At 40.6% G+C, this 15515-nt stretch overlaps 5 protein-coding genes and 1 non-coding gene across 6 annotated transcripts; 4 read left to right on the forward strand and 2 right to left on the reverse strand.

The window, feature by feature from the left end:
- Window positions 1–469: 469 nt before the first annotated feature.
- ATC70_001007 lies at window positions 470–542 on the forward strand. The gene has a single exon. It is a non-coding gene; the product is annotated as a tRNA-Arg (tRNA).
- Window positions 543–1674: 1132 nt separating this feature from the next.
- ATC70_001008 (uncharacterized protein) lies at window positions 1675–2365 on the forward strand (the record flags this gene model as incomplete). The annotated part of the gene is made up of 4 exons (XM_064820413.1): window positions 1675–1837; window positions 1909–2059; window positions 2112–2185; window positions 2256–2365. The coding sequence occupies 4 exons, from the start codon at window positions 1675–1677 to the stop codon at window positions 2363–2365; spliced, it is 498 nt and encodes a 165-aa protein (XP_064684333.1).
- A 54-nt stretch (window positions 2366–2419) lies between these two features.
- On the reverse strand, window positions 2420–5172 carry HHF1_1 (Histone H4; the record flags this gene model as incomplete). Its single annotated transcript, XM_064820414.1, has 6 exons — window positions 2420–2736; window positions 2801–3702; window positions 3756–3859; window positions 3912–4307; window positions 4360–4839; window positions 4906–5172. The coding sequence occupies 6 exons, from the start codon at window positions 5170–5172 to the stop codon at window positions 2420–2422; spliced, it is 2466 nt and encodes an 821-aa protein (XP_064684334.1).
- A 423-nt stretch (window positions 5173–5595) lies between these two features.
- Window positions 5596–6825, reverse strand: HHT1_1 (histone H3.1; the record flags this gene model as incomplete). The annotated part of the gene is made up of 3 exons (XM_064820415.1): window positions 5596–6510; window positions 6569–6676; window positions 6730–6825. 3 exons carry the CDS (start codon window positions 6823–6825, stop codon window positions 5596–5598), a joined length of 1119 nt encoding a protein of 372 aa, XP_064684335.1.
- Window positions 6826–8107: 1282 nt separating this feature from the next.
- Window positions 8108–10528, forward strand: ATC70_001011 (uncharacterized protein; the record flags this gene model as incomplete). Its single annotated transcript, XM_064820416.1, has 5 exons — window positions 8108–8244; window positions 8321–8487; window positions 8612–8727; window positions 8790–8976; window positions 9042–10528. The coding sequence occupies 5 exons, from the start codon at window positions 8108–8110 to the stop codon at window positions 10526–10528; spliced, it is 2094 nt and encodes a 697-aa protein (XP_064684336.1).
- A 3110-nt stretch (window positions 10529–13638) lies between these two features.
- Window positions 13639–15501, forward strand: ATC70_001012 (uncharacterized protein; the record flags this gene model as incomplete). Its single annotated transcript, XM_064820417.1, has 1 exon — window positions 13639–15501. One exon carries the CDS (start codon window positions 13639–13641, stop codon window positions 15499–15501), a length of 1863 nt encoding a protein of 620 aa, XP_064684337.1.
- Window positions 15502–15515: the final 14 nt, after the last annotated feature.

Genomic DNA, 15515 nt, shown 5'->3' on the forward strand with positions numbered 1-15515 from the left:
TGACATTTATTTTGGGTTTTGTTTATGATGGGAATCTAGTCTAGTTCACTTCACCTTCGAGTATGTGCTGGCGCCTTTTAGTCGCTTTCTTCAAATTCGGCTTAAACCTAAATTTAGGCACGACAAAAATGTCAGGGTTGAAGGGTATTCTGACAGTGATTTAGATCTGCAGGATATCATTGACAGACTAAACACAAACAAGAATAAGAAGCGCAGGTTTAAACCTAGAGCGCCAGCTACCAGGAACATTAAACAGCGATTAACCTGGATAGCGCACAACATTACACAAACTATATTGGATAAAATCAATGTTCAAATCTAATATTAATAAAGTACTTTTTTATCCATTCAACTAAAAGGCTATAACATCTTCCTGCACACTCTCTATATCTACTTCCATTTATATTTCGATCAGATCTCAAATGGCATATACTACCTCTAAATATTAGCATCTGAAAAAAATAAATGAGGGGCTATGGCCCAATGGATAAGGCGTCTGACTACGAATCAGGAGATTCCAGGTTCGACCCCTGGTAGCCTCATACTCTTTTTTGCATTTCGTTCGATTACTGTGAGACGTTGAAATGCTGCAATTTTTAGCTAACTTATTTTTGCAATTGATTCGAACGGGAGCGCAGGATGTATAAACGATTGAGACTATTTCTATGCATTGAGTAAGCGCATAGTTTGGAGCTAGATAGAAATTAGACATAAGAAAGATATGAAAGAAACTGGACGGAAACATGGATGAAGTACTACTATAAATCAATATCGAGTGTATTAAAGTATACGAATGTAATGGACTTTTTACAGACATATTAACTGAATAACCGAATATTGATTGTAAGTAGGTATTAAGCTATGCAGTTAAGATATTTTATAAAATTAGGATGAAGTAACTGGTAGATTTGGCTTGTTAGAACCGAAATCACGTCTTTATTACTGCTTTAATGCTTGAATGATGCTGGCGTTACTCAGGAGACTGAATACAGTAAACACAAAGTATAGATCACTGTCATAATTTGATCTGGCCTCATCAAAGACAATTGTTACAACATCTATCTATCTATATATATATATATTTGTATGTGTGTGTCAAATACCCAGTCAGTGTAGATGCTTTGAATGAGATCTACGGTTTCCTGACATCTTTATCGCAGATCAAAGCTCAATTATTTTTGATGCCAATGGAAACATATAGATATTCATTGTCCCAACCCATAAATTAGTTTCTAAGAGATGTATTGGGCCTCAATTCCATATCTCTAATATGGCTGTTCGAGTCAGTGTTCGAATAAGAGTCCACTTTGACATCTCGGTATACAATGATTGTCATAATCTTGTAATTGGTGTATATCGGTTTGTGAGCAAGATAAGCTTCTGGCGAAGATGAAGGGAAGTATTTGAGATTAGAGTAATATTAATTGACAATCTGGTCAGGATCAATTGTGTATTATGGAGCATCTCTTGGAAAAAAGAATGAATATGTGTAAATCACACTGATTATTACACTGAGATTCATTTTGTGGCAGTTCAAATTCTAACCCTTAGGTTCCAACATGATGACGTGAATTGCAATAGGTGGAGGGCAAACGACCCCACAAATCAGTACCAACTGGGATTTGGTCAGTTTTTTCTTATTGTGTTTATTTCAAAACTTTCATTAATAGAAAAATGTCCTCCCCACTCGTTGCAAGAACAGCATCCATCTGCCGTTCTGCATTCACCAAGCCTGCCGTCTTTTCGACCGTTCGTTTCTCTTCATCTCAAACCAAAGATGTTCAACATTTAGAAAAGGAGCCTGTTCTCAGCGTTGAAAACCTTTCTGGTGCACCAGGTAAATTTGGATAGTCCTTATTTCGACATGTCGAGGAGGTACTTGTGTCTAACATATCCTGTCAAATGTAGAGATTTTGTTGGATCGTCAAGTGCGTATTTTCAGACCTACTCGTACACCCACTCAACAAGGAAAGAACGGTACCAGACTCTGGCGTATTGATTTCGATATTTTAGAAGATGGTAATCGTTGGGAAAATCCTCTCATGGGTTGGGCCTCCAGGTAATTAGTGTAGATATAGAAGTCAATACAGTGTCTAATTGCGATGATGCAGTTCCGATTTTCAACAAGCATTGACCATGAAGTTTATCACTAAAGAAGATGCCATCAACTTTGCCGAAAAGCAAGGTACGAACGATGCGATGTGAGGATAATGGAGGATGTGGATAGAATTTGACGCTTTTTTTTTGAATGATAGGTTGGCAATATTATGTTCAAGAGCCCAAGGAGATCAAATTCGTCAAGAAGGCATATGGTGACAATTACAAATATTCACCTGGCAAATTAAGAATGATCAAGACCAAATAAAGAGAGAAGGGTTGTAGGCTATGTGTTTTTATGTCAAGCAATAAAATGTTTAAACTATAAATGACTTTCTTGCAACTGGTATAATTGATGATTATCGAAAGCAGCTTCCAGCACTTGCCAAATATTCTTTGCATAGCAGAATTGGATTTCATCTCGAACAGTTTTAGGGACATCCGTTTCAACATCTTTTTGATTTCTGGTAGGAATCACAATTTTACGGATACCAGCACGATGAGCAGAGATGACCTTTTCCTTGATGCCGCCCACAGGCAAAACTTGACCTCGTAAGGATATTTCGCCTGTCATGGCTGTGGTATTAGGCACACAATTACCAGAGTAAAGTGAGACAAGGGCGCACACCAACGTAACACCTATGTATACATACCTAATGTGAGTGAGTTGAACTTTAATCATCATTCAACATGTAAATGTTACCTGCACTTGGCCCGTCTTTGGGGATAGATCCACTAGGGAAATGAATATGAATATCATCATCTTGCACCATTTTCTCCTTTGGATGAGAGGTCAATTTCAGTGCATAGGCATGCGATTTCACCCATGATAAGGCAAGCTTAGCAGATTCTTGAATCACATTTCCCAATGAGCCTGTCAAATGGAGATGCCCATCGCCAGGCATTTTGGATGCTTCAACAAACAATATACCACCATTACCACTACCAGAATACGCCAAACCCGTAACAACACCTGGATACGACTCTCGTTCCGATACTTCCTTTTCAAACTTGATGTTGCCCAGAATCGCCTCCACATCCTTGACACTGACAGACGGGTTATACTGCAGTTTACTTTGATTCTCTTGCAGATCAGCTATTTCCACACATTTCGCCCGCACAACAGAGGCCAGTGTTCTCTCCAGATTACGGACACCACTTTCGCGTGTAAAGTTTTCAGCGATATATAAGATGACTTCATCTGCAAGTTTCACTTGCTCGATTTGCAAACCATGTGCCTTCACTTGTTTGGGTATCAAATGCGACTTTGCAATATGCAACTTTTCTTCAAAGGTATAGCCATGGAGTTCAATGACTTCCATACGGTCCAAGAGAGGTTCAGGAATGGTATCAAGAGAGTTTGCAGTGGCAATAAACAAGATGTTTGATAAGTCAAAGGGCACGTTCAAGTAGTGATCTGAAAAAGTGCAATTTTGCTCAGGGTCCAACACCTCCAATAGAGCAGCAGCAGGATCGCCGTAATGAGACGAGTGAGCAAGCTTGTCAATTTCATCCAAGAGCATCAGAGGGTTGTTGACCTTGCATTTGCGTAAGCCTTGAATAATCAAACCCGGCATGGCGCCAACATAGGTTCGACGATGACCACTATATGCATTTATAAGAGACTGTATACTCCAGATTACTCATTTGCAGCTTACCGCATGTCTGCTTCATCTCTGACACCACCCAAAGAAATGCGATGGAATTCTCGAGACATGGATTGCGCTATTGATCTACCCAAGGATGTTTTACCGATGCCAGGCTAATTAAGATTCATTAGTGTTTGATTCAATCTCAATGTGCCTTGAACTTACAGGGCCCACAAGACAAAGAATAGGCGCCTTTAAATCGCCCTTTAACTTGATGACGGACAAGTACTCTATGATCCGCTTCTTAACATGCTTCAAACCGAAATGGTCTTGATCCAATTGCTGTTTGGAACGCTGAATATCGAGCTGTTGCGATCCACTCATGCTCCAAGGCAAATCAGCCAGCCATTCCAGATAGTTTCGTGACACAGCCCATTCAGATGAAGATGGTTGGAGTCGTCTGATACGCTTGAGTTCTCGTTGAGCAATCGTGACAACCTCATTCGGTAGATTTGCCTGCACCAACCTCTTGTGAAGATCTGATAATTCATCTTCTTCTTGAGGTCCACTCGGTAAACCCTTTTTATGATCATCACCCAATTCATCTTGGATCGCCTCCAACTATACACATCATCAGCAACTTGCCGCTATCCACTAAATATGTAGCACTTACCTGCTGTCGTAAATAAAACTCTCTTTGTTTTTTGCTCAGTTTGCCATCAATACCAGCACCCAGATTATCAGAGATGTGCAATACATGTAACTGTCTTGTCAAGAATTCACAAGCCTTTTGGAGTCGATCGTCCAACGACACAGTGGACAACATGAGTAAACGTTCATCAAATGTAGTCTCTATCAAGCAAACCAATAAATCTGCCAAGGCAGACGGTGGCATTGTATTGACTACTTTTGTCAGCTGTGCCAGTAATGTGTCTGGTAACTGCAATTCCTTCATTCTCAATACAAAAATTTGACTTAACTCCTTGAATTGCAATGCATTGCCATCCGATACATCCACAGGCTTTGGAAAGTAATTGACATGGGCCATCCAGCAGCCGGGAAACGCCATAGACGGTGTATTTTGGGTATACTGATGAACCCTGAACCTTGAAACACCTTCAACAAAGACACCAAAGAGGTTGGTACCTGACCTCTGCACCCGGATGATGCGAGCCAAGCATCCATAGTCTATCAGTCGGTGTCTGTCTCTCGCACTTACTAGGCCAGACTCGTCTTGTTGAGGTATAGGCACTTGAGATGCTTGCGAGCTCATCACAGCCGTTTCTTCAGCATTGACATGGCAGGGCTTCATAGGAATACATGCAATGTAAATATCATGCGATTTTGTATTGGCGGAGCGGAAGTAGCTTTTGGTCAGATCTGTTGCTTGCTTGCCTCGAATAAGCAGACGTAAAATAACAGATGGCAGTAGTACTTTGGATTCAAGAGGGACGACAATCAGCTTTTCAGGATATGAATTGTTCATCGTTCTTGACTGAAGAAGAAAAAAGTTAAGGAAAAAGAAAGGGTTTCTCAGGAAAGAAAAAAGCCATTAAATTCTTGTTTGTACAACATGTGAAATGGACACACTGGTAAAAGCTGCTATTTTGCATGTTCACATCAGTACCACGAGAAAAAAATATAACTCGCAAGTTGCATTGATGAATGCAAACAAATAGTACAGTGTTTGTTTGTGTATAGTTGCTAAGACTGATTCATTAGAGATGGGTGGTATTGTCATCATGCGACTTGAATGTGCTTTGTCGTGGTTGTATGGCTGATATAAAATGGACGCATAGACAACAAGAAGAGGGTCCATTTATGCATCAGACACTCTTGTTTATTTAACACTTGTTTTGTGGGAATGTCGCACAACCAGCTACTCGAATTCGGGTCGCTTTTTATTGCTTCACTTCATGTATAAGGTTATTAGCTCATCAGAGGCATTAATATGATTCATTTGTTCTGTTGTTTCCAACAATGCTAGCTTAATGACGCTCTCCAACAGCAACAGGTTTAATTGATTGTCAGAGGGGAGTGATTTGGTGCTGCTGTTGCTGCCATTCTTCTTCTCAGTGTCTTCCTTTTCATCGTCATCACTATCACTCTCTACCACATCTTCTGTCCATAATCCAACCGCATACCAATCCGATTCTTGCAGCTCCTCTCGGATAATCTCTGGTGCAGTTTCTTTGACTTCTACTATCGATTCCTTTCTCTCATCGTCTTTGTCACGCTTGTTCACCTTCATCACGAGCACAGGCGATTTGGAGTCCTCAATGTTCAACAGTTCCCCACTTTGTGTATAATACATGCGATCAATATGACTGACATCAATGCATTTCGTTTGTTGTTCTCCCTCCTCATGATAACGACCATCGTCCGTATCTTCTGTAATGAAGAGCTCGTAACTGAATTCATCTGTCGATTTGACAACCAATGAAGCCTTGAAGAACTCTTCTTTCCATGTAAATGCATCTGCTGAAGCCGCCCGTTGATTTGCTGAGAACAATGAATACAGTTTGACGCAAAAGACGGCATCTTTTCCCTTCAAGATGTTGGATGCTTGAATCAACTTCGCTGGAGACACTGCGGAAGTGCCCGTCTTGTTTTCTATACTACGTAAAGAGAGGTGCAGGCTTGGAATTGCATCGTCTACATTCGCCAATAATTGCTTTAAGTGTGCTTTGACTTGATCTGGATTGTCCATCGGTTTCGCAGCAAAGTCGTCCATGTCTGATTTGAGATCATTGCACATTTCCAAAGCGGGTTCCAGGTCTGTATTGCCGTCAGCGACTGATCTAGCAATGATGTCTATAGTCGGCTAAGGCGACGTATTAATGCTAGCGTTATATAAACGCATGTGGTCAGCGTAAAGTTACCTTTAAATTCTTGATCTTCAAGTCGAGTTGACGCTGCAATGTACGGATCTCTCTAGTGTCTGGCTTGTTTTTGGGTAATTGTGTGGTGATATATGAAGTGACATTACGCTACAGAAAGATGTGAGCTTCGAAACATGGCACGAGTTTAACGAGTATCTTACAATAGCAGCATTTGTTGCATGGCTCAGTGCAATCCTTGACACAGTAGTAACAGTAGTAACAGCGAGTTTTCCAAATAGGTCTTCGAGACTAGACATTTGTTTGTATAATAAAAGAAAGAAATGCGTGCTACTGTACAAGATGTCTTTGTGAATACATTTCAATAGGAGCATCAAACTTGTCCACCTTTCCATGACCGGCTTGAACGTCATTTCAGCTGGAGGAGTGTAACAGTCGCAGTTGGCACCAGCTCTGAACATCTATCCCTTCTGGCTGAAAAGGGACAATCTTATCGAAATCAGCAAATACGACTTTAGTATTGGTACTACCACGATAGAAGATCGATTAGTGGAATTGGGTAAATGGTTGCCTTTCCATTGATTTCTCCATTATTTATTCAAATCAATGTGTAGTACCACAGTCTGATAATTTTGTTGGTCCATGGCATTTCACAACGTCCATACTTGGCATCACTTCTAGGCTGTTTCAAATGCTTTTCAGACACTAACCTTAAGGCGCGCTTAACAGAACTTGTTATGTGATAGAATAAGTCTCTTATTCGACTAGTAAGAAATCCGATATATCTTGCAAACACTTTACCGGGATGCATCAAGATAAATAGCGAGAAAAGCATCAAAAATCAATCAAGGACGCAGGAAATTTTCAAAGCTTTGTTTGATACGCTGCAGTAATCCCACTCTGAATACCTTGCATTTGTTGCCATGGCAACGTTGTAAATCATTCATTTGTTACCATGGAAACATAGATCTGTCAAATCCCATCATGGCAACTGAATTGAGCATGGAACAAAATCATGCGGTTATTTTCCCTAACTCGTTTTAAAAGAAAAGCTTATAAATATTTGTACATCTCGGAGCACACACCATATACACCGAGACCAATATCTCAGGTAAGGCTCGAAATAGAGAGTGAGATAGCTCTAATGGAATGGACCTAACTACGATAATTTTTTATCAATTAAAACGAGCAATTCCTCCCAATATTGCATGTGAACCTTTCTCATGCTTACCAAAGACATGTCTTATCAGTTTCCATAGGTCTCAGTGAGGTCTTTTTTTTTTATCAGACATTTTTTCTGAAATCTAAATCTGGAGATTGATCAGAGCCAGATTGTCCCCTTTTTCTTATGCAAAACCAAGGGAAGATTTTCCATTTATGGCCCTGAGTATCAAACCAAATGTTTGATTTGAGGCTCAATTTGTTTAAAGGAAAACTGGAAACATGAAAAAAAAAGTGGCCCGAGCCTAATAGCAGCAAGATTTACGTATAAATAGGACACAACGTTTCAATTCTTTGTGTCCTCTTTTACTAGTCGATACTTTTTTCCCACTTTTTTCCTCTGTTTTTATCGTAAACATCATGGCTCTTGCTTCCAATGTTCCTACTTTTAAAGAGGAGGTCTCTCCTGGACGTGTTCTCACTATGGCTGCTGATGGCACTGGCCTTTCTGTCGTGGATCCTTGGTTAGAGCCCTTCAATGATGCTCTTAGAGAGAGGTAAGTTGTGTGTGGATGTGTTTTGCAAACACGTTTCTCTTGAGGCAGCTCATCTCATGTGCAACCATTGAAACAGATATGCGACATTTGAAAAATATGATGAGCAAATTAAGAACACCCTTGGCTATGAGGAATTCACGAAGGGTTATGAATACTATGGCTTCAATGTGCAAGAAGATAACAGTGTCATGTATCGTGAATGGGCTCCCAATGCTGTCACTGCTAGCTTGGTTGGCGATTTCAGTAAGTACTACCAGAAGGCGTTTGTTGGGGGAGTACAGAGTGCGAGGAAACAGGAATAATCGGGATAGCACGGAGAACCAAAAAGCATTCATACTCATGTTACCTTGACGCCTTTCTTCTATAGATAACTGGGATGTGAATGCGCATGTCATGACTCGTAACAAGTATGGTGTCTTTGAGATCCTCGTTGATCCTACTGCTGACGGTAAGGTCGCTATTCCTCATGGTAGCAAGATCAAGGTAAAAACAAGTGGCAACGTCCAGGGAGAGTATGATAGATTAACAAATTTGGGCTTGATTAGATCACTATGACCATGCCTCATACCGGAGAACGTATTTATCGTTTGCCTGCTTGGATCAACTATGTTACTCAAGACCTCAATGTGAGCGCTACTTATGATGCCATCTTTTGGAACCCTGAATCACAATACGTATTCAAACATCCCCGTCCCAAGCGTCCTGAATCCATTCGTGTCTACGAAGCCCATGGTAAGTTTTGACATAGAGGATGATTGAGTAGAGCGAGGCCTAAATCCAGTCTTATCTTGTTATAGTTGGTATCTCATCTCCCGAACCTCGTTGTGCTACCTACAAGGAATTCACCAAGAACATTTTGCCTCGTATTGCCTATGATGGTTACAACACGATCCAATTGATGGCTGTGATGGAGCACGCTTACTATGCCTCATTCGGCTATCAAGTTACTTCCTTCTTTGCACCCTCCAGTCGTTATGGTACACCTGATGATTTGAAGGAACTGATTGACACGGCTCATGGTTTAGGTATCACTGTCTTGTTGGATCTTGTGCACTCTCATGCTTGTAAGAACGTGGCTGATGGCCTCAACATGTTTGACGGATCTGATCACTGCTATTTCCATGCCGGTCCAAAGGGCCGTCATGAATTGTGGGATTCCCGCTTGTTTAACTATGGTAACTTTGAAGTGATGCGTTTCTTGATGTCCAACTTGAGATATTGGATGGACGTGTTCCAATTCGATGGTTTCAGATTCGATGGTGTTACTTCCATGCTGTACAAGCATCATGGCATTGGCTTTGGTTTCTCTGGTGATTATCATGAATACTTTGGCGAGAATGTTGATGACGAAGGCGTCATGTACATTCAAATTGCCAATCACTATTTGCACGAGAAATACCCCCACATGGTCACGATTGCGGAGGATGTCTCTGGCATGCCTGGTTCTTGCCGTCCTGTGCGTGAAGGCGGTCTCGGCTTCGATTACCGTCTCTCTATGGCTATTCCTGATATGTGGATCAAGATGTTGAAGGAGGAATCAGACGATGACTGGAAGATGGGACATATTGTACATATCTTGACCAATCGTCGTTATCTGGAAAACACCATCGGTTACTGTGAATCTCACGACCAAGCCCTTGTAGGTGACAAGACATTGGCATTCTGGTTGATGGACAAGGAAATGTATACCAACATGAGTGATTTGACCCCCTTGACGCCCATCATTGATCGTGGCATTTCTTTACACAAGATGATTCGCATGGTCACCCATGGCTTAGGTGGTGAAGGCTATCTTAACTTTGAAGGCAACGAATTTGGTCATCCTGAATGGCTTGATTTCCCTCGCGCTGGTAACGACTCCAGTTTCCAATATGCGCGTCGTCAATGGAACGTCCTTGATGACAAGTTGTTGCGTTACAAGTATTTGAATGAATGGGATCGTGCTATGCAGTTGACTGAGGAACGCTTTGGGTGGTTGCATTCTCCTCAAGCCTTTGTGTCTCGCAAGAACGATGGTGATAAGGTGATTGTATTTGAACGTGCCAATGTCTTGTTCATTTTCAACTTCCATCCCACACAATCCTTTACTGATTATCGTGTTGGTGTTGAACATGCTGGCAAATACAAGATAGTTCTCAACTCTGATGACAAGCAGTTCTTGGGTCATGAACGTGTGGATAACAATACCGAGTTCTTTACGACTCCTGGAGACTGGGATAGCAGACCCAACTGGCTTCAAGTCTATATTCCTAACCGTACTTGTTTGCTCTTGGCAAAGGCTTAATTCCCTTCTTTTCTCCACATTCGCATCAATTTAATCTATATATCATTTACACATTTTATTGTACCAAAAAAAAATACACATTGATTTTATTCCATATTAAACATCTTTTATTATCATTCATACGAAAATGAATTTCTCAATCTGTGATCCATATACTCTGGTGCTAATATTAAACATAGCTTCTAGTCAAATACAGGTCATAATGCCAGTTGCCCTTCAATGAGTTGACGCTTGTCACTTGTTCGGTACCATTTGAGCGATGCATATCATGACTTGTCCAGGACATACAGTATGGGATGGCATGATCAATGTATATTGCATCTGCGTCCTTGATATCCTTTTTCTTGGCTACAGTGAGCTTGATCGGGTTTCGTTTGGTCTTGCCTCCAGCAAATTCTACAAGAACGTTTCGTAACTGACGCTATTGTAGCCCTACGACGGGCTCTCTATTCTGTACATTTCAAATCACATAATAAAAATTTGCCGTATCAAGCAGGTTTCAAACACTTAGTCAACAGTAAAAGAGATGCCCAACCACTTCTTGCTCTTGCTCATAGTGAGTATTTTCTTAGTCCTCTTTCCCTCGTGTCCTTTCTTTATCAACGCCCATGTTATCTACATTTAAAGCTGGTAACTGCAAGCGACGACCCCAATGCCACTCAAATTCACCTCTTACATGTATTTTGGTGGTTGGCTATGCTGACTAGAGTTGTCAGATATGAAAATGCCCAAAAAAACAAAAAAAGTGTTCAGTCTAAGCAATGATCCTTTCCATTTCATGATCTTCATTTAACCAGCCTCTCAACCATCATTGTCATCACTAGAATGGCATTTTGGTAAGCCAGCAGCGCCAAAATACATTCAAACTCAGGTCCTTTATCTTTTTCTCAAGATTGGCCAAACTTTGTTCTTTTTCGACTTGATTGAACTATTTTGCAAGATTCGACTATATAAGTTGTGATGATCATCCGATACTTCCTTAAGCTTTTTAGGAGTACTTTTTATGGCGCATCTAATGGTGTCAAATAAAATAGATGTTTTGACTGAACTTATTGAGCAATTTTAGAAAAATATGAAATGAGGTTTTTGGCCAAAAGGTCGAAATTTGCACATGAGAATCTCACAAAAGTGGCTTCAGTGGTTGCTTTGAATATAGAGAAACATTTTGATTCAATATATACCATAGTAAAAGTGTTCATTTTCAAGGTGAAAAATGCGATCGTTTGATTTTCGATGAAAACCATGAGGTACCCCTGGGGGTGGCTAACATACCAACAAAATATTAAAGCTCACAAATGCACACCCTGTCCAGCAGTGCTGTAGCAGCGCTTGCTTTGTCTGCTATTTTTTCCTTGGGCTAACGTACCAACAAATTGTCTCTAAACATTGATAGACTTGCAAACTTCTCGTATTGCAAGTAATATAAATACAAGACGATGAATGACAAAAATGCAAGTTTCTGGTTCCTATTAAGTATAAATTTGTCAATATAGACTTTCAGTTTGAGTTGTGGTGTAATTTATTGATTTGCATTACTGAGGAATAGTTGTAAATTTGTGCAGTCCAGAGAATGATTTTGAGCTTTACCAAAATCAATATACCTCCTATTCAAATTAGAAGTTGCACAGAGTGCAGAACTGCCCTCTTCAAGAATTTCAGCTATCCATCCACCAAGATATGATTCACGCTATGTAAATAAAAGCTGTAAAGCAAAAACATTACCAATTTTGACAGCTTTCAAGCCTTCATATATTGACATGTAAACCTTTCTGAGCCACCGGAATGACACCAGATTGTTGTATTCGAGTAGTAGTAACTTCCTGACACCGTTGCTCAACTTTTTGAAACCAAAAAAAACATGGCCAAAATTCCACTGAAAACCATGAGGTGTACCTCATGGTTTTTTACGAAAATTAAACGATCGCTTTTTTCACCTTGAAAATAGAGACTTTTACTATGGTATATATTAATTCAAAACGTTTCTCTCAATTCAAAGCAACTTCTAAAACCACTTTTATGAGGATTTCATATGCAAAATATGGCTATTTTCGCTAAAAACCTCATTTCATGCTCTGTCAAATTGCTCAATAGTTTCATTCAAAGCACATATTATAATTAGTGCCATTGGAAGCGTCTTGAAAAGTACTCCAAGAATGTATTAGGAAGCGTAGGGTGATCTTCACAATCCATATAGTCGAATCTCGCAAAAGAGTTCAACTAAGTCGAAAAAAACAAGATCTGACCAATCTTGAACAAAAAAATATATCTGAGCTTGAATTGATTTTGGCAAGCTTCGCTGATGCTGGCTTACCCGAATGCCTTTCTGATGATGGCAATAATAATTGCGATACTGACCCAATGGAGGTCATATATTTGAAAGAACAGTTACTTAGTCCAAATATATGTATATATATATTTACTTTTGTTCAGAGTTTTTCCCTGTAAAAGTGTTTTTTGCAATGACAATAATCTCTCACTATTAATTGAATGTCTAAAATCTATGTGATATCTCTGAATTGAAATGTCTTCGGCGATAGCCCGCAGGGCAACGCCGTCACCCAGCGTAGCGAGATCGATCGGCTACTTGTCTTATACAAGAGATCAAATACATTGTTGACATGTCAGGATCGAAAAAAAAATGTACGGCAAATGAAGAGGATATTTTGTTGGTACGTTAGCCAAAGTGTGTCTGTAGTAGGAGATGATATTTTGTTGGTACGTTAAGCAAAAAAGGAAATTTTTTGTTGGTACGTTAGCCACTCCCGGTACCCCTCATGCTTTTTGGTCTATTATGGCCATGTTTTTGGGTCCCCAAAAAGTTGAACAACGGTGTCTGGGAGTTACTGCTACTCGAGCACGATTGTTTGGTGTCATTCCGGTGGTTCAGAAAAATCTTCATATCAAGATATTACGAGTTTAGTAAACAGAGGGCAACAATGTTAAAAATAAACCAGCGTCTTTGGCTGATGTGGGCTTAGTTGCACAGTTCGAAAAAGGATAATCATCAAGAGGCTGACACTTGCTTATATATAAACGGCAGAGAAGAAATGTCGAAAGTTCACCCTATTTTTTCCATTTTATTATTAATACACCCTCTACCTTCTTTTGTTATGGACATCATCGTATCAGAAGCAGCAGCCACTGCCATTTTCACTCTCACCCGCATCTTATACGATTCAGCGCTTGGTGTAGTGGCATTGATTTTATTCAGCAAACTACCAGGCGGATCAAGCGCAAAATTTTGGTACGAGCAGCCTGATCTTATTGCAAAAATTACATCTCTATTTGATCCATGTGGTCCTACTGGAAAGCGAGGTGTCAAAAGCACCAATTTTATTGCTTTTTGCTGTCTTATTCTAACGCTGCTACTTAATGTGATGCCTACTGTGCTTAGTAAGCTGAGTCCCATCACCATCAATACCGTCGCTGTAGAGACCAATGCCACCTTAACGCCTATCAACAACATATTCGTGCCAACACTGACAGACATCAACGTCCCACATCTCTCAGAACCTGCTAGCTCCAAGGAGGCAACCAACAAATTTCTGTGTAGATATTTGCCATATGGATGCACAGATGCAAAGAATGTCACCATTGCAGAGATTGTTTGGGATCCTATCAATATAAAAGAGATTGCATTTATTACCAATGACAGCTTAATTGTATCGATCAATGATACATTTGCCACAGCCACAACACCACAGCAATTCATATCGATAGCAAAGAGTACCTTCATTGCCAATAATCACAGTACAGTTGCATTTCGTCAAGGCATGTCTGCCGTCTATACAAATACAACAATATACGATGCAGATGACATTACAAGCCCATTAGATCTACTGCACGCTGACCAATTTTTTCCCTTGATTACGCCAGACCTATCAGATTTATTGAGACAAGGAAGACGCAGAGGAGAAGGTGTGCCTGTCAATGGCAATGTAGATAGAGCAGAACGTTGGAGCGCTATACATCGAACACCTACTCTATCCACCGTCTTGTGGCAAACGGTCAATGCACATGCTGGTATAGCCAATATCACGGACGATGGCCGGTGCTTTCTTTGTCAGTTGATTGGCATCACCCCTGCTCAAGCAGCCACGCTGAGTGCAACAAGCTCTTATGCAGTGCAGACAGTCGTTGATGACAATTACCGTCTCAGCACCGTGCTTTGTCTCTTGGAGCCCTCCTCATCACACATGTCATACTGGTGTCTACACACCTATACCCAACTATGGAACATTTATCATGAGCAGAATCCATATGCATTCTTTGGAAGTTACGATGACTCGGCCTGGGGAGCAGAGCAAGCATCTGGATCAACAGCCAGTACGCCGTTCCCATTCTTTCCACCCCCTTCCAACCTAGAAACCAACAGAACCTATGTGCCCATTGTTCCCATATTTGAAATCCGAAGCAAAGGACAGTGCAGTAGCGATTGGGATTTCAGAACTCAAAATGTGCAGACATGGATGCGACAATGTATTTACAGTGATTTGGGCCAAGTCAGCATTAAAGAACTAGGTATTATCGCAACGAACATTTGGCAGCTAGGCAGTACTATCACAGTAGGTGGATTCTTGGTCACCGCCAAATACAGCAGCCATACGGTAGGCATCTTGATTGGGTTGGTACCTCAAATCATCATTGGCATATCTCTAGCACTATGCATTATAGGCAATCTTTTACTGAACTTTGTTACAAGCCCTGTCCATCGAAGATCCTTGTATGAAGTGATGCGGGTGATGGTGCCTACCAGCCGAGACCCTTATACAGTGATGAACAAGACAGCTCCCACAAATACATTGCGTCTAGTAGACTCTGTCTTTGATAAGGATATGGCTTATTTGAAGCTGAATAATCGCATGATTGTCACTCTGTCCGAGAAGCAAGAAACACATCTATCAAGGCGAGACATGGGCAGAAACGAACAGCAAGATCAAGACTGGTCAAGAAGACAGCTCGTTAAATTTTGATTGTAATATAATAT

The sequence above is a fragment of the Mucor velutinosus genome (genome assembly GCF_035048745.1).
Source record: "Mucor velutinosus strain NIH1002 chromosome Unknown tig00000041, whole genome shotgun sequence".
Taxonomy (NCBI): domain Eukaryota; kingdom Fungi; phylum Mucoromycota; class Mucoromycetes; order Mucorales; family Mucoraceae; genus Mucor; species Mucor velutinosus.